Source organism: Rhinolophus sinicus, linkage group LG06 (genome assembly GCF_036562045.2).
Source record: "Rhinolophus sinicus isolate RSC01 linkage group LG06, ASM3656204v1, whole genome shotgun sequence".
NCBI classification, from domain to species: Eukaryota; Metazoa; Chordata; class Mammalia; order Chiroptera; family Rhinolophidae; genus Rhinolophus; species Rhinolophus sinicus.
Window position 1 is genome coordinate 158,983,820 of NC_133756.1, and position 27,996 is coordinate 159,011,815.

A 27,996-nucleotide genomic window follows, 5' to 3' on the forward strand; every position below is an offset into this window, starting at 1 on the left:
ATCAACACTGGGGAGTGGATGGGCATGTGTTTACCCTGGACTAGATGTGGGCCCAGCAGGAGGGAGCTGGCCTGGAGCCATTTGTAAGTCCTGAGGAAAGAAAAGGGTACCTAAGGTCCTCTGACTAAATCAGCAACCAAGGAAGAACAAAGAGCCTCACTACAAGTCCTTACTAAGGCAACCATAGGGGTGAGGCACATATCCACCATACAATGATGCAACACTAAAAGACAATGATTACAAGAAAGTTGTTCTTCCTATATCCTGATCAAAGGTTCACCTCAAGAGTTTCCAAGTAATTTTATTGTTTCCACACCCTGCTCCCAGTTTCCCCATGCCAGAAGGTTCAGAAGCAACTCAACCTTATCTTTTCTATGCATCCCTTCCATCTGATGTAAAACTGTTAACCATGGAGGCATATGTACTCTAATTGTAAATCCTAATGTATTAAATGTAACTTTGTTTACTTTTTTGCCTATATAAATGCCTCTCACGTCCCCCAAGTTAGAGCACTGTTTCCAGGCTAGCCCTCAGTAAGGCCTAAATAGAACTCTACTTAAATTTAGAGATTCAGTTTCCTCTTCCTTGACAGTCCTGACCAGGATTCCAATAGATGGTATCCTGACAACCAGGGCTGATGAAGGAAACATTCATAGCCCCAGCAGAGTATTTCTGAGGAACCCACCAAAGCCCCTTTCAGTGAAATGGTCACTCTGCACAGCTGGCAAGCCGTGAGCAGTAGCAGCAAGCCTCAAGGGACTAGCCACAAGAGGTCACTCCTTTCCCCTATGAAGGGCTACGCAGAAGGGAGGTCAGGCCTGAGGCCTGCTACACCCCCAGCTGATAGGGTCTGAGACAACCTTGTACCATGTGACCCGACCCCATCAAGCAGAGCTCATTGGCCTAGTGGGGTCACCTGACCCAATAGCAGCCAATCAGCAGGCTGAGCTAGGATGTGATGAGCTGAGCCAATCAGATTCTCTCAGGAACTTGAACTAGGAGCATCTGGCAGGTAGCTGGGAAGAGATGGAGCTGAGCTGATGTGGGAAGAGAGGCTGCAGGAGGAAGTGTGGGATCAGAGACCTGGAGGGGGAGGGTCATGGTAAGCCCAAGCGGTGAGAAAGCAGGAGTGCTGGGGGAGGGAGGTGGACGTAACAAGGCAGAGGAAAGATGTGGAGAGCAGAGGGAGGTAAGGGCAGTTTTAACAAGATTGGCAAGAGCATGCACTGATTTTCCTTATGGCGGAGGTTTGATTTGGTTTGCTTTGGTTTGGTTTGAACTCCACTGAACATCTACAGACTGCTGAGTCTAGAAGATATCCCAGGTCTAGTTCTAGGCCAAGGTCCTGGCTATACTATGGTTCCTGTTCTTGTATATCAGTCAGGTGTGTCTCCCTTGCTGCCTACGTGTACCCTCACAAACAAAAACGCCCATTACTTGAGATAACCAGAGTTGGACTTTTTCCTGCACGGTAAAGAATGCATCTCACAAAGAGAAAGTGATAGGAAGTCACCAAAGGGCAAAGGCACAAGCTGGCATCACCAGGAACAGAGCCCAGCTGTGCCCTCAATGGATTTCACACCAGGCAGTTCTTGCTGCATTTCCCCCAATAAAATCCTCCCTTATTGGGCTTTATTTAATTCTGTGAAAATAAGCCTTATTATAAAAAACAGAATGAAATTCATAAACCAAATCTCAAAACCTCTAGCAAAACAAGACCCCCTTAATGTATAAAGTAATTGGTAGCAGGACAGTCTCTTCAACTTATTGCTTTTGTTGCTTGTTTCTTGACAAGAAGACGCCAATGAGGCCTATGGCTGCCATGCCCACTCCTGCAATGCCAGCTGCCATCACAGCATCTCTGACCTGCAAGACAGAAGAGGGTAGAACAGACTGTATGTCAGGAATCTGAGTACAGGCTGTATACAAGTATTCAACAAGAACATTCAGCTCTGAGAGCCTCACATGCCCTTTGACCTCCTTGACAAACTCAGGAGTCAATAGATATTGACAAAGAAAATGTTTGAGAAGAGGGCTGGCTGGGGAAAAAATTGGTGGATGGAACCAGCTGCCCAGGAATGTACCTGGGCTTGCAGAGGGAAACTCAGTTTACCCTGTGGATATTTAAAGCACATCAATCCCCAGAGGATGGCTGTGAAAAGGACAGGGAGATGAAAAGGACAGGATAGCTGAGATCTTGGCTGGTCAATGGGGAGCCCTTGAAGCAAGTGTGAAATCAAGGAGGAATTGCTATTGAATACTCAAAAAACTCTGACCTCCATGAGAGCAAGGACCTCTCTTGTCTTGTCCATCACTGTCTCCCAAGCACCCAGCTAGGCACAGAGGTGCTCTTTACATATTCTTAAATGACTCAACTATTAGTAGTAGCGATGTTAGACTATAAATTATGAGGATATATAACTTGTATTGCTTGTATTAGAAAAAACAGTGTTGCAAAAGTAAGAGTAAGGTTCAAGGTAAAAACTGAACATGTATCAAATTTCACTCCTTCCTGAAACTCAACTACAAGTAAAGTGAGCCGTTTGTTTTAGGCATGAGTCCACAAGGACACAGAGAACACCAAATTCTAAGGCAGCAGTGGGAAAAGCTGAGGATCAATCATAATTATACAAGAGAATTCTTGAAAAGATCATCACCAAAATAGTCACAGGGATGTAAAGTATAGTATGGGGAATATAGTCAATAATATTGTAAAACTATGTATAGTGTTAGATGGGTACTAGGCTTACTGGGGGATCACTTCATAAAATATGTAAATGCCTAACAATTATGCTGTGCACCTAAAACTAATGTAAAATAATACTCAATGTCAACTATAATTGAAAAAATAATCATGGGGATATAAAGTACAGCATAGGGAATATAGTCAATAATACAATAATATTATAATAACCATGGGCCGTGCCAGATGGGTAATAGACTTACTGGTGTTATCACTTTGTGAGATATATAAATGTCTAATCACTATATTGTTTTGTATACCTGAAACTCATTTTTAAAATGCTTGTAATTAACAACAACAAAAAAGAGCTAATCCACTATGAATCCTAAATGTGTGTACACCAAATGGCAGAGCTGAGAAACTTGTGAAGCAAAATCTGATAGAACTTAAAGGAAAGTAGATACCCATTTATAGTTGAAATGTCCACACTGCTTTCTCAACAACAGATGGAAAAAACAGGCAGAAAATCAGCAAAGATAAAGAAGAATTCAACACCATCAACCAAAGGATCTAATCAACATTTATAGAATACGCCATCCAATGACAGCAGAATGCACATTCCTTTCAAGCTCTTATGGAGCATAAGACCAAGATAAACCACACCTGGGCCAGAAAGCAAACTTCAAGTACTTTAAAAGAATTGAAAGCATACAGGGTTTGTTCTCTGACCACAGTGGGATCAAACTAGAAATTAATAAGAGAAAGACAACACGAACATTTCTAAACTCTTGGAAACTACAGAGCACATTCTAAATACTCTACAGATCGAAGAAGGCGTCTCAAGGGAAGTAAAAAAATACACTGAACTAAAAGTACAACATGTGATCATTTTGGAGACCTAACTGAAGCAATGTTAAAGGGGAAATTTATGGCACCAAATGCTTACAATAGAAGAAAAGTATCACGAGCAGTGCTGCAGTGGGCACGGAGATGCAGAATGGAAATAATAAGAGACGAAATCGATGAAATTGAAAGAACAAAATTATTATGGAAAATCAAAAAAACAAGAAGTTGGTTCTTTGAAAAAGCATATAAAATTAACAAACCTATAGCCAGACTGAAAAAAGAGAAATGACACAAATGACTAATATCAGGAATGAAACAGGATATCATTATAGACTCTAGCCATTAAAAGAACAATAAGAATACAAAGAACTCTACACACATAAATTTGAGAACTTAGATAAAATGAACCAATTCCTTGAAAAGCACAAACTACCAAAACTCACTCAATATGAAATAAATAATTTGGGCCGGTCCAGTGGCTCAGGCGGTTGGAGCACTGTGCTCCTAATGCCGAGGTCGCCAGTTCAATTCCCACATGGGCCACTGAGCTGGACCCTCTACAGCTAAGATTGTGAACAACGGCTCACCCTGAAGCTGGGCTGCCGTGAACAGCCGGAGGTTGGGGTGAGCTGCCTTGAGCTAGTGTGCTGCCAGGAGCAGCCGGTGGACAGCGTGAGTGGCTGTGGGCTGCTTTGTGCTGCCGTGAGCAGACGGTTGGCAACCGATTGCCTCAGCCAGGGGGAGCGCAAGGCTCATAATACCAGCATGGGCCACGCAGCTGTGTCCTACACAGCTAGACTGAGAAACAAGGGCTTGAACCGGAGTGGGGGGAGGGAGGCAGAAAAGGAGGGGGAAAAATGAAACAAATAATTTGAATAGCCTGAAAAAAGAAAGAAAGGGAAAAGATCAACACCAGGTACTTCTGGAAGTGGGAGAAAAAGAGAGAGAGAGCTTTAGCTAGGTCTCTGGGCGCCCTCCTTAACCACAACAGAATCTGAAGGTTTATTTTCTGAAGAGGGTCAAACAGAAGATTTGGGAGCCTGGAAACCTAGAAGCACATGTGAGGATGTGGGTATCATGCCAAAAACAAGGGATTGAGCGGCTATAAACATGCCAAGTGTGAGACTCTTGGCCCTCCTGCCCCTCTCTGCTTCCAGAACTTTACCCTCCATACAAGAGTCAGGAAAACTTTTGGGGGGAATCTGACTAGCCGAAGTGGAAACAAAGGACATCAATACTGAGGATTCCCAAACCGCCCACTCAGATCACCCAGAAGTGAAACTCAAAGTCAACAAGCCATTGCCGCTTCCTAGTTACTCAGAGCTTCCATTCATCAAGCCCCCGACCCTAAATCATGTGCGTACAACCAAGGTACCAGACTTCTGAGGAAGACTTCTAAAATAGAAGACAGAGAGCAAAACAAACGGGGGGAAAAGCAATCTGGAGAAACAGAAACCGTATCTAGAACAGAAAGTGTCTTTTTAAAAACTGCCATTAGAGAATAAGAGAACATAGTGCATCCTCCAAATATTTATATATATATATATATATATATATATATATATATATATATATATATACATACACATATATATACATATATATATACATATATATATATACATATATATAGACAATTGAGAGAATAAAAACAGTCCTTACGAAATAAAAGTACAATAGAAATGACAAACTCAATAAAAACGTTAAAGATTAATTTGAGGACGTCTCTCAGAATAAATAGCAAAAAGATAAAGATATACAAAACAGAAGCCAAAGGTCAAAACCAGGGAACAATCCAGGCAGTCCAGGGTCTGAATAATAGCCATTCCAGAAAGAGATAATAGAGGAAACACAGAGGAGGGGAATCAAATGAAATAAGTCATGAACATTTTGGCTGTGTTCAGTGATGGGTCATTGCTTTGAGAGAACACACACTTCCACAGCTCAGATTCATCCCTCACTTCGTTTGAAGCATTCCCCTTTACCTTTGACCTTCCATCTGGTTCATCTCAAGTGCCTAAAAGTGCACTGAGCATCGCTATTGGTGTTTCAAATATTGGGGACCTGTCTACTTTTAATAAGCTTTTACGGATTCCATTTGGTATAGCTAGCTCTTCTTTCACCTCAGCACTCAAGTACATTTGATAGACACAGCTATTCATATACAACTCAAGGACGTGACAGTCTGCCACTGAACTGAAACGTGGTGGTCATGGACTTGAGCTCCAATGGCATTGAGAGCTTCAGATTTAGTGCAGATAAAGAGCCTCTGTTAGTGAGTGTCGAGCACGCACTCTGAAGCTTAGAAATCATTCCCAACATAGATGTCTATTGCCCTTATTTGCAGTCCAGCTAGAAGGCCAGTCTATCCAGGGACCCTTTCCCCCGGCTTCCTTCCCAGGCTCTTCGCCGTGACGTCCTCATATCCACCATTTCTGCCCTTCATGTTATAGCAGCAACACTGAAGGTAACAAAACTCAGTGGGAACAATTCAGCCTCTTTTTGTTTCTAGCATTATCTAGGGCCCAGCTCTGTGACAATACAAAGGGAGAACAAACTCTCTCTTCAGCTCATGGCAACTGTTCCAGTGAAGGCACATGGCCATAGTCAGCAAAACTACTTTTTCCCACTGAAGGCATAAAAGAGTGCCATGAACATAGGTCAAGAAATCTCACCTGAAAGCCACGCCAGGCATTTAAGCAGAATCAAGAACAGCAAAGGAAAAGATTCTTAATCATTTTATGCCAAGAAGTCGAATGAAGACAGTGACCAAAAATCCCAAGAATAAAAAGGATGACAATGTGGGCTTGATACCTAAAACCCACCGCCCTACGTGACACAGCCAGCACGGCCCTTGCTACTCTAACCACACAGCCTGCCTCGATTGTGTATGTTGTGGCTGCCAAAACTCCTAAATGACCAACGCAGAGAAGAATTTGGAGGCTTCGATGGCTATACATAGCTATATAAATATCTATCTCTATCTATCTCCTTATCTCCCTATCTGTTATCTATCTATCTATCTATCTATCTATTTATCTATCATCTATCTATCTCTCTATGTACCTACCAATATCTTCATGCTTGGCCAGGCTTATCTGGGCCACACATGTCCAGCACAGCTGTGTGAGATGTCGGGAAATACACCAGTGGGATTAAGATACCATGTTCTCAGCAGCCACAACATATGATGACAAAATTGGGTGAAGCTACTGACCTGAGGTTTGACTGCTGTTCAGTCTTTAAATCTTTCCCTAAAAGTAATTAGGCACGGCTTTGTGGCAGCCATGCTTCTGTTAACTTGCTAGGGAGCCTGCAGGAATCCACTTGCATGTAGTGTTTTTCTTGCTAAGCCGTGTGTTAGGGTGGGAGAAATGGTTTGCAGATGACGGAAGGGGCACAATATGCCCTTAGTTCTTTACAGAACCTCATCGTGTAAGAAGAAATGCTGATGCAACGGGTTCATACAAAAGATACTTTGTCGGAACCAGTTGCATCAGCAATAAAATCTTTAAAAAATAAACAAAGATACTTTGTCGAGGAAAACATTACTAACCCCATTGTTTGTGGTCATGCTTCGCACAGAATCAAAGAGTTTGATTAAATACAAGAAAGTGGTATCTAGTAAGACCTGGTAGTGCAAATTTTACAGTGAAAATGATCTGCCCGAGAGTCAATGCTACCTTCAGATGCCGTTGGTGGTTTTCTTGGCACAGGCTGATGGGTCCAGACCAGCCACTGTGCTGATCATGAAAATGGGCTACATGGTCTTTAATCAGAATATTATAAAAGAGAAAAATTTGTCCCTCATTAGAAATGCTAAGTAATCTGTCTTTTTTTTTTTTTAAGTGGACAACTGAAATTCTATCAGACTACAGATAATTAGCTATTTACACTACACACAGTTTCTCTGATGTAAGCCCCAGAATTGTTTTTGGGAAAAAGGAAATTCTAATGTGCTTCTTCACTTTCACAAATGGTCTGGGTGGATAAAAGAAGAATAGCGTTATTCTGAAAGCAATTGAATTCAGATGATGAAAGATTACAAAATAAAAATGGGTATAAAGTATTTGTATAGAAATTCGGCTTTCATATTTACAGTAATTTAAAAATAATATCCTTATCCATATTTATGTAATATATGTATTACCATTGGCCACGTCTTCAATTTCTACCTATCTTAATATTTTATCTGATGCAGAATAGACTTCATTATGAGTGTAGCTCCTAGCTGCTGTTGCAAAAAGTACTATTCAATAAGAAGGCTTATTTACAAAAGCCTACTAAACATACCTGCTTTTGAAGCCTGAACATATTTAGGTAGGTGGAAAGTCAGAGAATCATCCTAGGCTAAGAAATGAAAGGCTAAGAAAATGAAATCTTTGTAAACAGTATAGATAGCACCGCTTTTTGTTGTGTAGTATATTCTGGTTTCATTTTGTGTGAACGGGTTCCGTAGAATTGTTTACACTGTTTTACTGTTGTGTGGTCATTGTTTTGCCCTTTCAAGTGGATGCATAGTGTGTAGGGCTAAAGCCACAGGAAGAAAAGTGTGATGTGTCCAATTTGTATTGTTCCATTTTGCAGGAGGAGTTGAATTATTATTTATAAAAAGAGTAAATGATAAAAACTATTTCTCAGTTATTTCACTATCTCAAATTTGGAATTGTATTACATTGCTCTAAATATCATTCATGTCTAGTGACATGTATTTTACTAAATCATGTAACAATTTTGTATCGACACAAAATGCTCTACTTATATAAACCTGTTAATCTGTTCTTTTATCTAACAATCAATGAAGAATAACTAAAAATGAGATAATTAGGAGATATTTTGTAAATCTACCAAATCTTTCTAATGTAGCACCCTGAATTTCATAGAGTATCTTATTGCTTCCAAAGTTTGCATAGCAATTTTTATTTGCAGTTCATTGCTGCATAGGAGTGTGGAAATGTACCAGTAGAGGCATGTGTTTGAATGAGAACCTCAGTTGTCATGCAATTTCACCAATGATGAAAACAGATTTATGTAGCATAAGGTTCTCTATTTTATGCTTATATTCTCACTGCTGGCTTTTTAAAAAAAAACTTCTATTACATACTAATCTACAAATAAGTGTTAGTTTTCTAATTTAAAAAAAAGTAAATAGAGAACAGAACAGAGAAAATAAGGACCTCAGAAGAGCAGTCTGGGGGCCCAATATCCAAATAATCACAGTTCAGAAAGAGAGAAGAGAAACAGAAGATCTCCTAGAACTGAAGGAATGGGGTTTCAAGATTGAAAGAAGTCATCAAGGGCCTTCCACAATACATGAAAACAGACCCACCCATGTATATATAGTGAAATTTCAGAACATTGGAGATATGAAAAGATTCTATAAGCTTCTGGAAAGAAAAAAATAGATCACATATAAAGCATCAAAAACTCAGAACGTTTCAGACTTCTCGACAACAGCATTAGCTAGATGACAATGAAGTAATGCATTCAATTTTTAAAAAAACGTATGTTCTCTTGCACCAACAAGCATCTAAGAACTTTTCTGATCTCTCACACACACACACACACAAAAAAAAGGGTATCGAAGGTGCAGAAAGGGAGAGGAGGCAGTGAGAGAGGGTGGGAAGGAAGTTAGTTACCCAACAGAAAAAGTGATTCAGAAAAGAGGGGTCCCAGACAAAATCAAACTAGGTAAATAAACAAAACCACATCCCCTGGGGCCTTCTGGACTAACCCTTGAATTACAGCAGGGCTGAGGAAAGTGCGTTTCGTAAGCATGAAAAGCTGTTTCAAACAGACCTGGGCTTCAAATCCCACCTTGGCTACCCATCAGCATAGTTGCAGATTCCCAGGAAAAGGCAAGTACCAGGTCTGGAGACTCAACACAGATTTGGTTGATGAAATAAATGGTCACCAGCAAGTCACTTGAGCACAGTGAGCCCTAGTTTCCCATCTGTAAAGTGGGGATGATTAAACCAACCTCCGGGGCTGTGCTAAGGTGCGATCTCAGGGCCTAGCAGCAAGGGAGGGCTCAGCAACAGGGAATGACCGTCATGGCTGTGATTCACACGATTGGCCATCACCTCCTAACCGCACTGGTCTGCACTGCCGACTTACAGGTCTGTCCCACCCTCATGCCCACCCAGACTGTCCCGTCCTCAAGGGAGGGGTTCTGTCTCTGCTTTTTGTCTCCTTCATGCATCTGTCTCCCCCCTGGCCCGGCCCACACTGATGCCCAGCCACTGTCAGCTGAGGGAATGGTCTGGTTCCTGGGGACGGGGACACAGGCTGAGGACGCACCTGGTCACTGCGGGGGACTCCGTAGCGCAGGTCGTTGACAAAGTGTTCACAGTTCTCGCTGGTCAGCTTGTATAGCATCTCCTGCCCCACCAGCTCCTCCGCACGCTGGATGATTTTGCTGGGAGGCAGCGGTGGGTACTTGTCATCGTGTTTGTTATTGACGTGGTACTTGTCTCTCCCGGCCACATCACACAGCAGTTCCTTCTTCACTATGGCCTTGTCAGTCAGGGCGGACATGAGGCTGGCCGCACCAGCTCCCGCGATTTCACCTGTGGATTCACACAGAGGAAACTGAGGGAATGGCTCTGGGCCGGCCCCCAGGGGCTCGGAGTGCCCCCCAAGCAGACATCTACGCTTGGCACCACCCACAAAGTGATGAGCAGATGGGGAAGGGAAAAGGGAGAAGGGTTAAACACATGCTGTGTGGCTTGGGAGAAGGTGCTTGTGGACTTTGGGCCCTGGTTTCCTTATCTGAAATGAGGAGTAGAGAAGTTCCATGATTAATCGGGATTTTTTTTTTTTAACATAGAGAAGCTAGCCTTCTGCCCCCTGTGACACCTCAGTAGCCCTCTTGGTTATACAAATATGGGCTCTGAGCACACCCATCTCCCTGGGGTAATAGAATGAACCTTTTGTGATTCCATCATGGCTACACTTCCCGACACACACAAAGCTTGACTAGTGACGAAAGGATGAGTGGATTTGCAGAAGTAGTTTTCACCCTTCTGAGAGCAAAGGGACCAAAACCCCACAGCTGCTCCCCTAAATGTGATGCCAGGAAGGCCCAATGGGTACACGGGCACAAGCCTGGCTATGGCTGAGAAGCTGGAAGGGGCAACATAGCTCCAGTAACGAAACTGCCTCAGAGAAAGGAAGCCTAGGGTCCATAGGAGGCCCAGGACGGTGTGGAGGGAAAGCTGAGGCCAGCGCAGGCCTGGGCATCCCTCCCGCGCAGCTGACCTGCACATTGTAGAGAGGACACACTTTGGGTACAATGGCTGAAAAAGTAGGGGCGGACCCAGAAAGGAGGTTCCCTCTCCCTCAAAGAGCCACTGTGGCCCTACCGAGATCAAGAACCCCCAGGCTCTCCCCAGTAATCGATACTGCGGCCCTACTATGTGCCAGGCCTTGTGCAAGATGCTGGAGATAATGGCATGAACTAGACAGCACACCTGCCCTCTAATACCTCACATTCTAGTGAGAGGACATTGACAATGACCACACATACAATGACCTGTTACACTGGGCAGGACACCTTCCACTGTGACACCATGTGACAGCAGCAAGTGATGGCAGGAGGGGCTGATCAGACTCCAGATCCTGTTCTGCTTGGTTTTCCAAAAAGGACTAAACCCCTTTGCCCTGAATACAGTCCTGAGATTTTAGAAAATCGGGGGACTTCTGACTTGCTACCACCAATAGGGCAAGAAGTGCTTGAGGGGTTCACTGGAGAAAATAAAAGATAGTGCTGTGTGTGAGGCCAATTTGCGAAGAGGGTCAGTGTGGGAATTGGGCCAGGTGAGCTTCAGCCCCTAGGGGGGCTGGGTGGCAGGGCTGGGACTGGGGTGAGGCAAGTAAGATGCCTAAAGCACAAAACTTCAGGAGGTGCCAATTCTCAGGACCAGGCAAGTAAACACAGAGTCAACTCCTAAGAGTGAGGGCCTCCTTAAACTCTGCACACTGGCTTCCACCTGGTAGCTGGTACGATAGAGCACGGGATGATGGTCAAAAGCTCTGGATTCTGATTCTGGCTCTCTCACTGGTGGTCTTGACATGTCACTTAACCTTGCTGAGCCAACACTGTGGGAGTCCACAATTACACACTAAAATTGATACACGTTAAACACACATCAGTATAGTAATTTAAAGTTCCTCTGAAAAGAATTATTTCAGTTCTTAAAGTTAGTCTATTAAAGAAAATACTAATTAAACAATCGTAGAAAGGATACATGGATATGGAAAACAACTGATGATTGAATTTTGGGGAACGTCAGACTAGGCAGTATACCATCATAGTTAAAGGCACAGAATCAAGAGTCAGACAGCCAGAGTTCAAGTCCCACCTTCACCGCTTACCTGCTGTGTGACCTTGAGCAATTTGATTAACTTCTCTGAGTCCCAGATTCCTTGTAGAATAAGGACAATAACAGTCCCTACCTGTTCTTACGTACTGCATAGGAGCTGACCAGGTAAGGTGCCCTCACCAGTGCCTGGCGCAACCTGTGTGCCCAGCAAGTGTTAGCTGTTGTTATTATTGGCCTTGTTCTCTAAGCTTCCTTCCAACTCTAATTTCTACCATTTTCTCAGTAGCATGAGGTCTGACAGCAGACTGACAGTAAGTCCTGACCTACTTTGCATGATTCCTGTGAAGCTTGAATGGGAAGAAACATATAGAAGCATCTTTTCCCTTTTAGGAACATCACTCACCCAATGGTCAGAGGCACAGCTGTCCCCCCAGATCCCTGCCCTGTCTTCCCCTGCCTCCCCTCTACTAGTTCCACCTACTCCGTGCAGTCAGTAATCGATACTGCAGCCCTACTATGTGCCAGGCCTTGTGCAAGATGCTGGAGATAATGGCATGAACTAGACAGCACACCTGCCCTCTAATACCTCACATTCTAGTGAGAGGACATTGACAATGACCACACATACAAAATAAGGTACTTTCAGGTACTGCAAATGCGATGGGTTAGGTTAAGTGAAGTGATCTAGGAGAGGAGGACTCGGGGAGGCTGCTCTAGCTCAGACTGGGGAGGGCCACCCAGAAAGGGACTTTTGAGTTGAGAATTGAATGATGAAGGGAAGGCAGCTGCGCTGAGATCCAGGGAAGAGCACCACGTGCAGAAGGAAGAGCAAGAACAAAGACCTTGGGAAGGAAAGAGTGTGGCTCGCTCCAGAGATGCAAAGAGGCCAGTGCGGCTGAGGTCTAGAGACCCAAGAGGAAAGAAGAGGAACATGAGGGTCAGAGAGGCAGGCAGAGGCCAGCCCACGCCCGGCCCCACAGAACACAGCACAGACTTTAAATCTTATTCTATGTGTGGTGGAAATACCATCTAAGAATTTTAAGGAAAGGAGTGAGATGATCATGCTGGCTGCCCAGTAAAGGAGGGGCTGACAGTAAGTAGGCAAGAGGAGAGACCATCGGGAGCTGCAGTGGCCTCAGGTGAGAGAAGATGGTAGAAGTGATGAGATCTGGGTTCTGCTGTGGAGATAAAGCCAACAGGATTTCCTGATAGGGTGACAAGGGTCAAGGATGATTCTAGATTTGGGGCCTGAGCAGCCGGATGGTGTCATCCTGTGGAGCCTTCCATTAGTGGCATGGCATAGACACCCAAGCAGTCAGGAGGTTGTACAAGTGTGAAGCTGGGTAGGGAGTCCTAAGCTGAAGGTGTAGGTTTAGGACACATCAACAGATAGAAAGTACTGGAAACCAGAGGACCTGCTGAGGTCACCCGGGGAGAGTAAGGGTTAGGGATATGGGAGAACAGAAGGAACCCACACAGGAGACCAAGAAGGAAGGAGTCAGTGGGAGAAGAAGAAAGGCACGTGCCAGGTCAAGGGCAGAAAGAGGTCAAGTAAGCTGTGACCAGAATATTGACCTTCGGTTTGTCAAGATGTGGAAGGTCTTTCGGTAGCCTTGATAAGAGCTGCTCCAGGAGCGAGGTGAAAAAGAGAGTCTGGTGAAGGCAACCGAAGAGAGAATGGGAGGCGATCGCCACAGTAGATAAGAAATTTGCTCGGTAGAGAGTTAGAGAGAGGGGATGTGAAGCTGAGTGGTTTCTGTGCCGAAGGAACAGCCTCGGAGAAAGGGGGACAATGACAACACAAAAGGACGTGGGAATTTGAGAAGCAAAGCGCGTATGCAAGTAAGAAGAGGGGCCCAGGACCCACACACAGGGGCTTGCTTTTTAAATGAAGGCAGGGGCGCTTTTTGCATTTTAGTAGAAGAAAAGGCAGATTGTGTGGGTGCAGATATTGGTGGTTTGGTTAATCAGGGACAGGGATGATGACATCCACTCTGGTTATTTCTGATTTCTTTATACGTACAGGGTGAAGCCATGAGTTAAAAGCAAAGCTGCGGGCAAAGCACATGTCCAAGAGTGTCCACACAGCCCCACGCAGAGCAGCCCCAAAATGGAACCAATCCATGTCCATCCGCAGAAGAACGGATGACAGCTTGAGGTATATTCACACACAGTAAACACACAACAATGAAAACGTAAGAACTACTGGTACTCACACACAGTGACTCACACGGGCCCAATGAAAGAAGCCAGGTACAAAAAAGCACAGATTGTGTGATTACGCTTCCGTGAGGTTCTAGAACAAGCAAAACTAATCCATGGCAAGAAAAGCTGGAACGGTGGCTGCCTCTGGGGAAGGCAAGGGGATATGGAGAGGCATTCCGGAGTAGAAATGTTCTAGATCTTGACCTGGGTCATTGTCACAGGGATGGACACATTTTTTTTAATTCATTGACTATACACCTTACTATGTATTCATGCATTTTGCTATATTTATGTTCTACCTCAGTTTAAGTAAAAAGGTTAAGTAACAGGGTGGGGAATTCTCACAACAGTTCAAATTCAGTATTCTTAGCCTCAGATTACAGATAAGGAAACCGAGGCTGGAGAGTAGAAACAGGATTTCATGGCCAAGTCTGCTGCCCAAACTCCTGTGCCCTCTCAGGGAGTTTTTCACTTAAGAGTTGGATGTGTTTTCTATAAAGCCATAGCATATAAAACTGTAAAAGCAGAACGACCCCCTGGAAGCCCACTTCAGCCCCTCTACAGAAGCCCTAGGGTTCCAAGGACCAGAGTCTGAAAACCATCACCCCACACCAAACTGCTTCGTTGTAGCCCTTGGGAACCAACCACCAGTCAGTGGTTGAGGAGAACTTTGGGTCACCTTTGCCCACAGCTTCCCCATCTCCCTCTCCTCCCAACCCCAGCACAGTGAAGGCCCTGGGCGCCCTTACTTGGGGGGGCGAGGTGGACCACATATCCATCACCAACGTAGATGGCCCAGTGTCTGTACAGGGGGCGGAAAATCTCAATCAGATCTCCAGGCTTGGGCTCCGGCTGCAAAACCAAGAACAGGGCTGTTAGAGGCAGTACGAGCGAGACTTTGGAACCAGGTGGCAAAGGCTGGGGTCCCTGCCAGAGGCTGTCAAATCAGGAGGGTGTCCCACACACACTCCTCCACCAAGCCTGGGACCTGACCAAGACTCGGTCTCCGGCAGTGCCTTCCTAGCTGCTTATCCTAAGGATAAGAGAGTGTGTGTGTTTGTGTGAGTGTGAGAGTGTGTGTGTGTGAAGAAAAACTCTCTATATTGCACTCACACCGAATGTGTGGGTTTGCACACCAAGCAATTCAATCCTCAGTGAACACAGACTGAGTGGCCTACAATTTACCTCAATTCTGACACTACCCACCCAGAGTGAACACAGACCCATAGGTTATCGGCTTAGTCCCACAAGACTGCGCCTCACAATTCAGCTGCCGATCACAAGTCTAGGTTGTCACCTGTGCCTTTGACCAACAAGCTATAAATCAGGGGTTCCCACGACCCCCTCCTCAGGTTCAATTATTTCCTAGAGTGGCTCCCAGAACTCTTACAAGATCACCAGTTTATTATAAAGAATACAACACAGGACCAACCAGGGGAAGAGATGCACAGGGCGAGGTATGTAGGAAGGGGCACAGAGCTCCATCCCCTTCCTCACCCCCTGTGCCCCCAGTGCACCACTCTCCCAGCACCTCCGTGTATTCACCAATCCCTCAGATTAGGGGTTTTGTGGGGGCTACATTAAATAGGCACGATTGATTAAATCACTGGCCATTAGTGATTAGCTCAACCTCCAGGCCTCTAATCACAGGTTGGTTGCTGGTTCCTCATTAGCATAAACCCAGGTATGGTTGAAAGGGGCTTATTATGAATAAAAACAACTCTTTTCAGCCAATCATTCAGGAAATTACTCTGTGCCAGGAACTGGGGACAAAGACCAAATACATGTTTCTTATATGACAGTGCATGTGTGGGGGGGAGTGAGAGTGAGCAGGGATGGTAGGGAGGGTGCTGAGCCCCCGCCCCGGTAGAGGAGCCCCGCCCCGGTAGGGGAGCATGGAGCAGAGGTTGAGACCAGGTCGGAGAGGTTCAAGATCACTTTCATTCAACAGTAACGAGATGCCAATACAAGCAGTGTGCTAAGTGGTGGGTTCAGGGGGCATTCCGACTTGGGCCAGAATCAGGGGTGAGAGCCTCCCTGGTCCAAGCCAACCTTAAATCTCTTTAATGAGTGAGAAAACCATCCCTTTAGAATATCTAGAGACAGAGCCCCTCTGTCCTTTGCTGGAGTCTTCATAAGCAATTCCAGCCTCATGCCCTTCAGTGCATAGGGGTCTGCCCACATCCCCCCCCAAGCTCTGTGGGCCTGACTGAGAGATTCCATCAAAGGTCAGGAGGGAAAAAGGCCTCGCCCTTGTATGGACGTCCTTGGGATAAAAACGACGGGCAGTGGGAATAGGCGATCGCAACTCGATGCTTATTAATCAGGGTCAGTGACAGTTCAGGAACATTAAAACTGCAAAGAAGCATCATCTATGGCAGGAAAATAATCTTTTCACGGGAATTTTACAGATAAATCATGTTCTCTTATGCAGTAATTATAATTTATCCTCCAAAAAGTAGGCACCCAGACCTTACTGACTGAGAACATATTTTGGAACAATGGACAATGGTTGCAATTTATGAATCTATTTGTTTTCCAGAATTGAATTTAAAAAAAAACTGTATTGTTTGATGAGAGTTAGGGGGTCTTCAAGGATCCTCAAAGAGGAATTTAACTGGGCGTCTCCACAAATAAGCAAGGACATAAAGACAAGGATCCAGCCCTCAGGAAGGCCACTGATTGGAAAAGCTTGAACATCAGTGATACAGTGTCAAGTAATAAGCAGCCGTGGATACAGGCACGAGGCGCTTACTGTGTTCTAGACAAATGTCAATGAACGGAGACCTGTACATAGAAAACAATCTTATCACAATGACAACGATATCTATTAGGTTGGTGCAAAAGTAATTACGGTTTAAAAGGTTAAAAGTAGGGGCCAGCTCGGTGGCTCAGGTGGTTGGAGCACAAGCTCTGAACAACAATGTTGCCGGTTCGATTCCCACATGGGCCAGTGAGCTGCACCCTCCACAACTAGATTGAAGGACAACGACTTGGAGCTGATGGGCCCTAGAGAAACACACTGTTCTCCAATATTCCCCAATAAAATAAAATAAAAACAAAGGAAGTTGGGGTTCTTGCAGGGACAAGTGAGGACAGAGGCCGTGAACTAAGGATATAAATAATTCACCCTCTAGCACTAAAATCTAACTAGAGGAACAATTACTTAGTGACGTACACAAACCAACTCAGCTGAATCAAAATTAAGAACTCAAGAAATCATGTTACAAAATTAGAAGTAAGAATACTGTAATCTACGAGCCAAATTTGTACCTCTGCTCATTTTTGTATGCAAGCTAAAAATGATTTTTACGTTTTTAAAAAATGGCTGGGGGAAAATCAAATGAAGAATAATATTTTGTGACACATGAAATCATGAAATTGAAACTTCAGTGTCCATTAAGTTTTATTGGCACACAGCCACCATGCATTTACATATTGTCTGTGGCTGCTTTGTCTCCAAACAGTAGAGGTTGAAGAGTTGCAACAGAAATCATATGGCCTGAAAAACTTAACTCCTCACGATCTGGGCCTGTACCTGTACAGAAACAGTTTGCCGCCTCCTGTTGTAAAAGGATCAGCAGTGATGCCTCCCTCACTCAGCTGGATCCTCAGTCCCGGGAATCCGGTCGTATCAAGTTGCCAGCTAGTGATTCCCCCAGGAGCAAGGGGCACCCGCAGGAGGCGCCAGGAAGAGAGCTGCCTCTCCAGGGCGGGGCTGCTCCCCTTCCTCCTCCCCCACCAGCGCAGTAACCAGGGCCCTCCTATGCGACACAATTAACAGTGACAAAGCTGAGACTGTGCCACCCAGGATTTCAAAACAAAAACTCTTTATCTTCCCCACAAAAACAGTTACAAAGAGCTTGGTAAAGAGCCATTTTCCTTAGCAAGCAAATTAAGGGACAATTTCCAGCCTCTGAAATTCATGTTGGATAAAGAATCTAAACAACCATTAGTAAGAACCAATTAAATTATACTATATCCATACGTAGATACAGCCATTAGAACAAGGTGGACTTAAGTGAGCAGATGTGAAAATAATTGAAAAAATTAACTTGAAAAACATTGTTAACCCCATTTTTGCTTAAAATCCATTGTTATACATTTGTAAGCAAAATGTGTTATACACGATGTATGATATGAGGAAAATACACCAAATTGTTATATATTATATACCGTTGGGGGTTGGGATTCAGGGACTTTTACATTTTGTTATATGATTTAATTAATTTTTTACCAATATGAATTACTTTCATAATAAAAATTTTTAAAGATTTTTAGATGGGGAAAAAAAAATCCCTCATGTTGATGAACTTGCAGATTTTTAATTGGGAAAGGTAGACATTATCTGTCACTAAAACCTCTTGAAACTATCTCCCAGCTGTAACCTGTAAATATGACCATGTTAATGATGCTTAGAAATCAGTACTACTTACATGGAACATACAAAACCACAAAACAAATTTTAAAATAATATAGATGGATGTGTATCTGATCTTGGGATAAGGAAAGACCCTCTAAGGATAAAATCCAAAGAAAAAAGGCACAAAGTAAAAGATTAAAAGGTTTTACAATTCAAAAAATATTAACGTTCTTATTATCAAAAGTTTCTATCGTTGTGTGTTATGTTCATACTCCCTTTTAAGGGAAAATGATCCCCCACAATCCCAGCTGCCCAGGCAGCCGTATTTTAGACTATGTGATCATTGCATCCCAGCCTCAGACAATTGGACTGGAAGAAGGCACGGTCCCACGCAGGTCTGCATCCTGTTATCCACCTTGATAAGTGGAGGTGGACCAATCATATTTTCTCTCTCTCTCTCAATCTCTCTCAAAAGTTTGAACCAAGAAAAAGGTTTGAGGCAGTAGGGGTTAAAACTGAAGTCATGATATAAAGGTGGCAAGAGAAACCCCTTTGGGCCATGGGACAAACCCAGGGTGGGAAGAGAGAATGTCAACTCTGACCAAATAGAAGACCCTTTTGATAACAGGAAAGAAGGAAGCAGACAGATCAAGAGTAGCTAGCTGAGTCACACCAATGGTGAATGGTGGAGCACTGGAGGAGATGCACGAACTCCAGCTGCTGAAATACCTGGAACCACCGTGCCCCTTAATTGCCTCTGAGCTCTAGGCCCTGGGAAGCCCAACCTTATTAGAGCTGCTGTTCTTAGATTTTCATGGAATCCCCTTATTCTCCACATATGTCCTTAAACTAAACCTTCTTTACTTGAACTAGCTTAAATGGGCTGCTTGTTCCTTATAACCAAAAGAGCCAGACCAGAACATTCTATGCATGGAAAAAATACCGCAAACTACCATGACCAACAGGAAGAAAATGACAGAAAAATGGTTAATATCTTTAATATATATAATTTTTATAAATCAATAAAAAAAGGATTTAAACACCAAAGTAGAAAAAAATAGACAAAGGGCATGATGAATAACTTAAAAAGAAGAAATATATATTACTATTACTATAAGAAAACACATTGTGCCTCGCTAATAATCAAATAGATGCAAATTAAAAACTAGTTTGGGGGGAATTAAAACACTACTACTAAATATAGGAAAAGACGTAGGTAAGCAGGCACTCTCTTTCACTGCTGACGAGAACATAAATCAGTACAGCTTTTCTGAAGAGCAATTTTCTGAAGGGCAATTTGTATCACGAACCTTAAAAATATTCATACCCTTTGACCCAATTTCTTTTTCTACACCAAATCTTAAGGAAATAATCTGAAATGCCCACAAAAGATGTCTATCACACTGTCACATCTAATGGCAAAACATTGGATACCTAAATATTCTACGGAAAGAGATTAAATCTTGCCATATTTATATATTGGACAACATATAGTTATGTTTTAAAAGTTATATTTTAAGAGAATACTTAACGACAAGAAATGCCCATAATGGTTAATGAAAAGCTTTTAGATATTTTTATTCAGATATTTTTTAAACTTTGTTAAAAAAGAAAACAAACATATAAAAGAAAAACTGTAGAAATTCATCAAAACTTAAAGTGTTTATTACTAGGTGTGGAATTTGGGGTCTTAATTTTCTTTTTAATTCTTTTCTAGTTTTCCAAACTGTTTAAATAAACACATATTTTTAGAATCAGAAGAAAACTTAAGACTTGACTAACATCAGTGTTCAATGTCAGGCACTCCATACAATTACTATTTCATAACAAAATAAATACACACAGAAAGAAGACTAGAAAAATAGACCAACTACCTACCAGAGATTCCCTCCGGGTGCTGGGGCTAAGGTGGTATTATTATTATTTTGCTTCTGTCTATTTTTCTGTATTTTCCAGCTTTTCTGCAATGAACTTTTTTTACATTCATAGCATGCTTCCCAACATTTTACTGTGAAAAGTTTTCAAGCACAGTTTGAATTTTCAAATGTTCACAATTGAAAGCATATTTTAGTGACATTTGTATATCCACTACCTCAATTCTACTATTATGATGCTATATTGTCACCAATATGTCCACCTATTCATTCCACCTGTATAGTATCTTTAAACTCTTCTTTTAAATTTAAGTAATCAGTGTTCTGAGAGGCAGAGGTAAAACACTGAGGCCAGGACAATGACAAGAACAATAAAACAAGCATGTGATGTGCTGTCTATACTCTAGCACGCACTGGTTCTAGACTCCATGCCTGCAGCCTTTATCCCCAGCTGTGGTTCTCAGACTTGAGCTTGTGCACAAATTACAGGACAGGGGCTTGCTGGCACGTACTCAGAATCACTGTGCATTTTTAACAAATACCCTCCACCCGTCCCAGGGACATGGTGTAAGTGGCCAAAGACTCTTGAGAACCCTTTCACCTTGGGGAGGCCCACCTCTGCCTGGGAGGATCCACCCATTCATTTGCTCATTCATTCAACAGATGCTCACCGAGCTGGACAGGCACCAACCTAGGCACCTGGGCTACGTCTATGAACAAACGAAGACTCCTGCCTTCATGGAGCGTTTGTTCAGTGTCAGGGAGAGATGCTGTTTTGAATACCTTCGTAAATAAGCAAACCATCTAGAATATTAGAAGAGACACCAAATAAAAAGAAAGAAAAGGCAGAACATGGTTGAGAAAGCTGGGGTGCAGGGGGATGGAGGCAGGGGTTGCACTATTAAATGGGGGGGTTAGGGAAGGCAGAGAGGGTGCCTGGCAGATGTCTAGAACATCCAGGCAGAGGAAACAGCCTGAACAAAGGCCCCCGGTGGGAATGTGAGGAACAGCCCAGAAGCTGGGATGGCTGGAGTGGAGTGGACAAGGTAGGAGAGTGGGAGAATGGAGGGTGGGGAGAGGAGCTGATGCCTCAGCCAAGATGGGGACATCGCGGGGAGGGTGTAAGAAGTAATGGATTCTGGATTTCTTCGAAGGTAGAGGCAGGCGATGGAATGAGGTAGGGCGTGAAGGAAAGAGGAGGCAACGATGACCCCAAGGTCTCTGGCTGGAGCAATGGGGAGGCTTGAATGGGCAGGCTGGGTTGAAATGTCCACCAGGTAGCCCAGTGGACAGGCTAGGGAGGCAGCTGAATACATGAGTCTAGAGGTCAGGATAGAGGTCTGGGATGAGGGTCACTGGTGACCTTTATGAGAACAGCTATTGGGTGTTAGAGACAAAAGCCTGGCCAAAATGGGTTTAAGAGAGAATGGGAGAAGAGGTACTGGAGATGATGCTGGAATGGCAGCACCTGAGATTTTTGCTGAAATCTGGAAATATGAGGGGAGACGTGTATGTGGTAGAGTCGGAATTCAAACCCGCATCCTACACTCTTAAACCTCACACTCTCCTGCTATCAGAGAGGGCGGTGGGGAGGAAGTGTCCTTAAAGGGGGTACATGGAGACAGGTAAGCAGGGATAGCGGGCAGAGGCCTCTACAGGAGCAAAAGCACAGGTTGCCTGGGAATCTCAGGGTGCTTTGGGGTCTGGCCCAAAGCAGGATCCCTGAGGTGGAGCCAAGACTGGCTGGGTTTGTTTGTTTTAAAGCTTCCAGGAGATTCTACCGTGTAACCCAGAGTGAGAACCACAGGAAAGGGTGTCTGAAGGGAAGAGATGGGTCAGACTGAAAGGTTAGTCTGAGATGGGCAGTCATACCTCATGTTGCAGGTGGGAAACTGAGGCTAAGAGAAATGAAGTCACGTACCCGAGGTCAGACTGAAAGTGGCAAAACAGAAACTTGCCCCGCAGCCTCTTCTCCCACCACAAGGATATTTCACCTGCTCCAATCTTAGTCCACATCCACCCTGCAACTCTGATGCAGAATGAGACCCTTAGCTGTGGGCACTGGACAGGACCAGAGAGAAAAGTGAGGGCACTTTTAGAACAATTTCCAACCCAAGGGTTGAAACTAAACAACAGGAATGTTTTTAACTCAAGGCCACTAAGGAAGTACTCCAACCCACCCACATTCAGCCCCATTTAGCCAGATCATTGTGATGAAATATTCGAGGCATACAAAAAATACAGAAAGCAGGCGAATGAGCATGCTGCTCTGTATTTAAGTCAAGATAGATTTAGTTTTCAGAACCAGCAGACTGATTACAGTCTTGGGGCCTGGGAGCCAGACAGCCCGGGTTCAAATCCAGGCTTGGCTACTTACTGACTGGGTAGCCTTGGGCAAGTTACCCAATTTCTCTCAGCCTCAGTTTCCTCAGCTGTCAAATGGGGATAATTATAGCACCTGATTCATGGGGTTAACCTGAGGATCAAATAAGTTAATACCTGTGAAACAAAACCCTCAGCAAACACTGCCCAGCACATAGGACATGTTCCGTAAGTGGCAGTTTTTGCTGCCACTGGTCTTCGGAGTATTTTTATTATTTTTTATTTGGGAAGGTCACAGACAGCCCTGAGGCTAGCTTGAGACACTTGTGGAGGTTGTGAAACCCAGCCTGGTAGCAAGTTCTCCTTGTTCCAAAACCACATGCTGTGGTGAGTGTGGAAACCCCAAACCTCATCCCCTTCATTTCTGACACTCTAGGGAATGTGTCTAGTAGCTTATGATTGAAAAAAAAAAAAACTGAAGTCCGGGGTGGGTGATGAGAAGGGAATTGCCAGCAAGGAGATGGGAATTTCCATACCAAGGTTTTCGGAAAAGACCCTGAGGAATCAGGCGTCAATCCCATTTGTCTGGGGCGGCCTTTCCTGAAGCACAGCCCCGTCCACCTGAGACTGAGCCCCTCTCTGCAATATTGTTGTGTGACCTTCAGGAATCACTTAACCTCTCTGAGCTCTGGTAAAACAGGGCTATTAAGACCCAACAGACAGGGTCTATATGAGAAATAAATGAGATACCGGGGGCGAAAGCTGTAAAACCACTTATGCCTTTGAGAGGGTTGACACCCCATGCCCCGGGTTGAATGGGCACAGAAAGGATAAGGAGGAGGCCTGACTGCCCAGATGCCCCAGCCTCAGGCGAGAGAGAAAGTGGAGGAGGGGTTGGGTTGGAGCATCACCTCTTCCCTTGCCAGCTGCTGGGAGAGGGACAGTGGTGGATCCAGCAGGCACCAGGCCCAGCCCCAGCAGCCCAGAGGTCATATGCATTCTGGAAACAGGGGGCAAAACTTATCCACCCTCCCAGGCTCTTGCCTTCCAGTCCCAAGCCTCTTCTACACATTGAACTTCACCCCAAGTGAATCAGGACTGTGCTCTGACTTACTTGGAAACCACCACCAGGGGTTTGCACACAAAACTGGAGTCCTTACAGCAGCTTCATTTTACAAACTGGGAAATGGCCCAGAGATGGGACATAACTTGCCCAAGGTCTTAGAGCGCTCCTAGAAGTGGTACCAGGGTTCCACTACAGGTCTGCCTGAATCCAAGGCAGGTCCTTTTCCACTACACCTATAATTCGCACGAAGGAACTAACGTCCAGTGATGACCCCCTGGCACGCTTTGCCTCTACATCACTATACTCTGACCTGAAATTCCCTTGGCTGTTCACTGGTCTCTCAAGACAGGCTCAACGTCTCCACCTCCTCACTGCCTCCCCAATACCCTGGCAGAGTGTTGCAGCTGCCTCCACGGCCACAGCCCTGTCATCCAATGACTAACTGCTGAGCTGAGTCCCTGGGAAGGAGTAGTCAGTTTCCATGTCCCGCCCACCAGCTAAACTGAGGGGCCAGCCTGACTCTAACTACTTCTCAGCAGAGGCTTGTGGTCCTTCCCAGCCTGTGGCCCCTCCAGAGTGAGGAGGAACCACTGCAGGGCCTGAAACCCTATTGCTTTTTGATGAGGGTCCTCTTCTCCCTGCTGAACTAGCTCCGCAGAGATTTGTCAGAACACCAGGCAAACAGAGGTCATAAGAAAGCTGAGAAAGGGAGTCTCCAGTCAAAGATCAGAGCAGGCCCATCAGTTTCCTCTTGTTCTGGAGTCTGTTTCACTTTGGATTTTCACTTTCCCAGCAGCAGCTGTTCAACATGCCAGATTTAAGTACTGTGTAGGTGGAGGAGGAAGGACAAAGTCTCCTGGCCCAATCATTCTTAGCAAATTTGGAACACGGACAGGAGAGAAACACAGACACACCAGCACTGATACTAAAGGGCTAAAAGAAACGTAGGCCCGTATGGTGGACACACAGCCTCTCCTTCCCAGAGAGACCCAGGCAGCTGCCTTAACAACTAACATCTGTCAAGCACTAAGAGCTGGGCAGTGGCATCCCCCAGGCGGGGGCGGGGGGGGGGGGTAAGGTGGTGGCCATATTCCCTGGGTGCAGACGGAGAAGGGTGTGCAGACGGAGAAGAGTGAGCTGTCCCTAGAGAATTTTAAAACAATAATAAGACACACCAAAAGCCAGTCTCCTGGTTATCACCACATGCCAGCAATTTTAAAGAACATTGGTGATAATATCCTACTTCTCCCAAAGCTATTTTATTGCTTAAGTTTTATTTCTGCAGTTCTTGCTGAGATTTAATAACATATATAGATGAGCCTCAAATTAACCCATTTTTCTTTCTTATTCTTTAAATAAACTTGTCTTCTACATGGAAATTCTGTCAAAGAGCACCCAGTTAGATAGTAAGCTCCAACACACAGACACTCTGCGACGTGTGTGTGGGGACAGAGCCCCAGAGAGCAGTTTCCAGGCTCTCGGCCTCATATGGAGTGGTGCTGGCTCGGGTGGTAGATGGCTGTCAGCTGTGGCTAGTTGGCCGTCAGCTGTAACCATTGAGCCATTGGCCACTAATATAACTGCTGCAGCTACAGAGGGAAGAAGAGCAGAGTCGAGGAGAGTGGAGGAGAGTGGTCGGTTGGTTGGCAGAAAAGCGGACAGCAGGTCGCACGTCGTGTGAACCCAGCCTCCAGTGAGGCCACAGTAGTATGACTTCCCTACCTATGGCTCCGTGGGTGTTCCTTTTGGGCCTGGCCACATCCTGCGTTCTTATGTGGGGAGCGGGAGCAGAGACCCCGCAGGCTGCCACGCACGATACCTGTGTTTTTGTGCAGGGAGCGGGAGCAGAGAACCCGCATGACACCCTGCACGACAGGTGTCTGTTCCAAAAGTCATTTTCCGAATGGCTCAGTGTGGTTGGAGCTCACTTCCAGCGGGGTTTGTGCCACCACACCCTGAAGTCCTACATTTCCTGTGTTTAAACAGAAAACAAAAGAGCCCACTCTCCCAGCTGCCAGGAGAAACTAAAATAGAAGTGCCTGAAAGCCTGGATCGTTTTCACCAAGAACTAGACTCTCATTCGAAAGCAATGGATTACACAAACATCACCATTATTCAGCCATTTTCTCTGATGTTTACAGAAGAAAAACTTGGGAGAATTTTGCCAAATAAGGTAAAAATTTATGATGAATTTTCTGGTGAATATGTTTCTGTAAAAATGTTTCAAATGTGGAGATATTTAAAAACAGTAGAATTTAGTTTTAAATATATATATATATATATATATATGTGTGTGCAGTATTGTAATTTCTAGAATTGTTATGAACTGGTATTTTTATGAATCTCTGACAAACATATCCTAATGTTTAAGGTTTTTCCTACTTGTATATCTGTTGTTTCGTATGAGAGAAGCTTTTGAAATCAAAATTAATAAAAAGTGTTCTTCAATCAAGTGTGAGCAGAGATCGATTGACAAATCTAGCTCTACTGAATATTGAACACGAATATGCAAAGAAGATCAATTTTGATAGTCATGACAATTTTTCAGAAGTTAGTTTCAAAACAGAAACTGTAATATTATTCATTACTGTGACCAAACTATATGCAAGAATAAGTATTTTTTTCTTAAAGTAATAAGTAATAAGTATAATTAAAAAACTATTTATCCATTACTTTTTTTCTATTTTTCTCTATAACATTTACTTTATTTTTCCTTTTTTAAAAATGTTTTCACTGGCATGATTTCATACGCAAAGTTCAATAGAAGAAATTTTTCAGTTTCCTTTCTGGATATTATTATTATTCACTAATTATTACTGAAAATGTTATCGGATAAAAGAGAGGGATATTTAAAAATGAACACTCTAAACATCAAATATGCCAGGTACACCCTGATGCCACGCCCCTGCAAAACTCTTTACGTGGATTGAAATAATAATAGTGAATTATAGCTGAGCGCTTCACCTGTGTGCAAAGCTCTGTTCTGAGCATTTCATAAGTATTAAGTCATATAATCTTCACTCTGATTTCTGAACCACATCACAGGTTAGAAAAAGGAAAAGTGAGAGCTGGGAAATTGCTGGCATCACCGGTCATGAGGTGCATCAGCTGAGACCAGAAAAGGCCCCTGTGGTCAGATCCAGGCCGAGCCTGCCTGCATCAGCAGGTCCAGCCCCCAACACTCAGCCCAGGAGCCAGTCCAGGTGTTTCTGTCTGACTCAGGAGGACAGCACAGCACCCTGTGCAGCAAGGCCCCCGTGCTGTCTTCCTCCTCCTGCCCCGGGGCAGGGCCTGCTTCAGGCAGGGCGGCCTCCATACCAGCCCACACCAAGTTCAAGTACTAAGACAACTCCAGCAGGTGCCCGCAGAACCACAGCTGACACCTGATGCCTAGGGGGTGTGGCCCCACATCGCCAAGGATCCTCTCTCTGAAGTGATAACTCCAGCTCCAGTCACCACTAAAACACGCCGCCACCCCCCCGCCCCGGCCCAGCCCACGCCCTTCCCACACTTACAATGGGCGCGGGCATCTTTTTTCCTGCTGTGGACCCTCAATTTCAGGTTGGAGTTCGCTTTATCAGCTTCGAAAATGCCTGAGGCGGGGGAGCAGGGATTCGTTAAGTCATTAATAGGAAGCAGCGTCCCCAAGACCGCAGGGGACGGTGGCTTCTGACTAGGAGACCGTGAACTCTCCGTCCCGACCACTCCGGGAACTACCGCCTCCTTCCCTTGGAGCCCCTCGCCTGCCCTCTCCGTGCCCAGCACTTGGCAGTAAACAGATGAACCCCTTGCAGGGGGTAGGGGAGGGTCACGCGATACTTGCGAGAAGGGGGCTCAGCTGCTGGGAGCGCGGTCTCTGTTACCTGCCAGGAGCCGGCGCCTGACGGTCAGCTGGGCCGCCCGCGCCCAGCCCGCGGTGCCAGGAGGCGGCAGCTGCTTGCCGGCTACTCCCTAACTTGTTTATTCCCGCCTCACCCAACTTCTCCCTCTCCCACCCGGGCCTCAGGGACCGAGAGAGCCACCCCCAACATCTCACCCCTACTTAAAACACAGAAAGAACTTTTCCACCTACCTCCGGACTTTGGAGGCAGCTCGACCACGGTGGCAAATGGACCGGAGTTTAGTGGCCGCCGAGTCCCGGCCAACGTGAGGTCATCCGTCCCCTCCCCGTGTGATTGGCTAATGGGAGCCTTGCAGAGCTCCCTGGCCCCGGCGACAGGGACAGTCTACTCCGCCCTCTGGGGCAAACAGGGCCGGGTGCCTCCCACCCCGCCGCCTCTCAGCTCGGCTCCTCCACCCGGAGGCGCCCACTG

At 44.9% G+C, this 27,996-nt stretch overlaps 1 protein-coding gene across 2 annotated transcripts; it reads right to left on the minus strand.

Moving 5' to 3' along the window:
• Nucleotides 1-285: 285 nt before the first annotated feature.
• On the minus strand, nucleotides 286-27,992 carry LOC109438200 (phospholipase A and acyltransferase 3). Of its 2 annotated transcripts, none has more exons than XM_074336519.1 (5): nucleotides 27,756-27,992; nucleotides 27,199-27,276; nucleotides 14,808-14,910; nucleotides 9,830-10,098; nucleotides 286-1,866 (listed from the first exon to the last, which is right to left on the minus strand). In XM_074336519.1, exons 2-5 carry the CDS (start codon nucleotides 27,211-27,213, stop codon nucleotides 1,765-1,767), a joined length of 489 nt encoding a protein of 162 aa, XP_074192620.1. In that variant the 5' UTR covers nucleotides 27,214-27,276; nucleotides 27,756-27,992; the 3' UTR covers nucleotides 286-1,764. The 2 variants fall into 2 exon arrangements, with proteins under 2 accessions (XP_074192620.1, XP_074192621.1); XM_074336520.1 differs by lacking the exon at nucleotides 27,756-27,992 and adding an exon at nucleotides 27,547-27,732.
• Nucleotides 27,993-27,996: the final 4 nt, after the last annotated feature.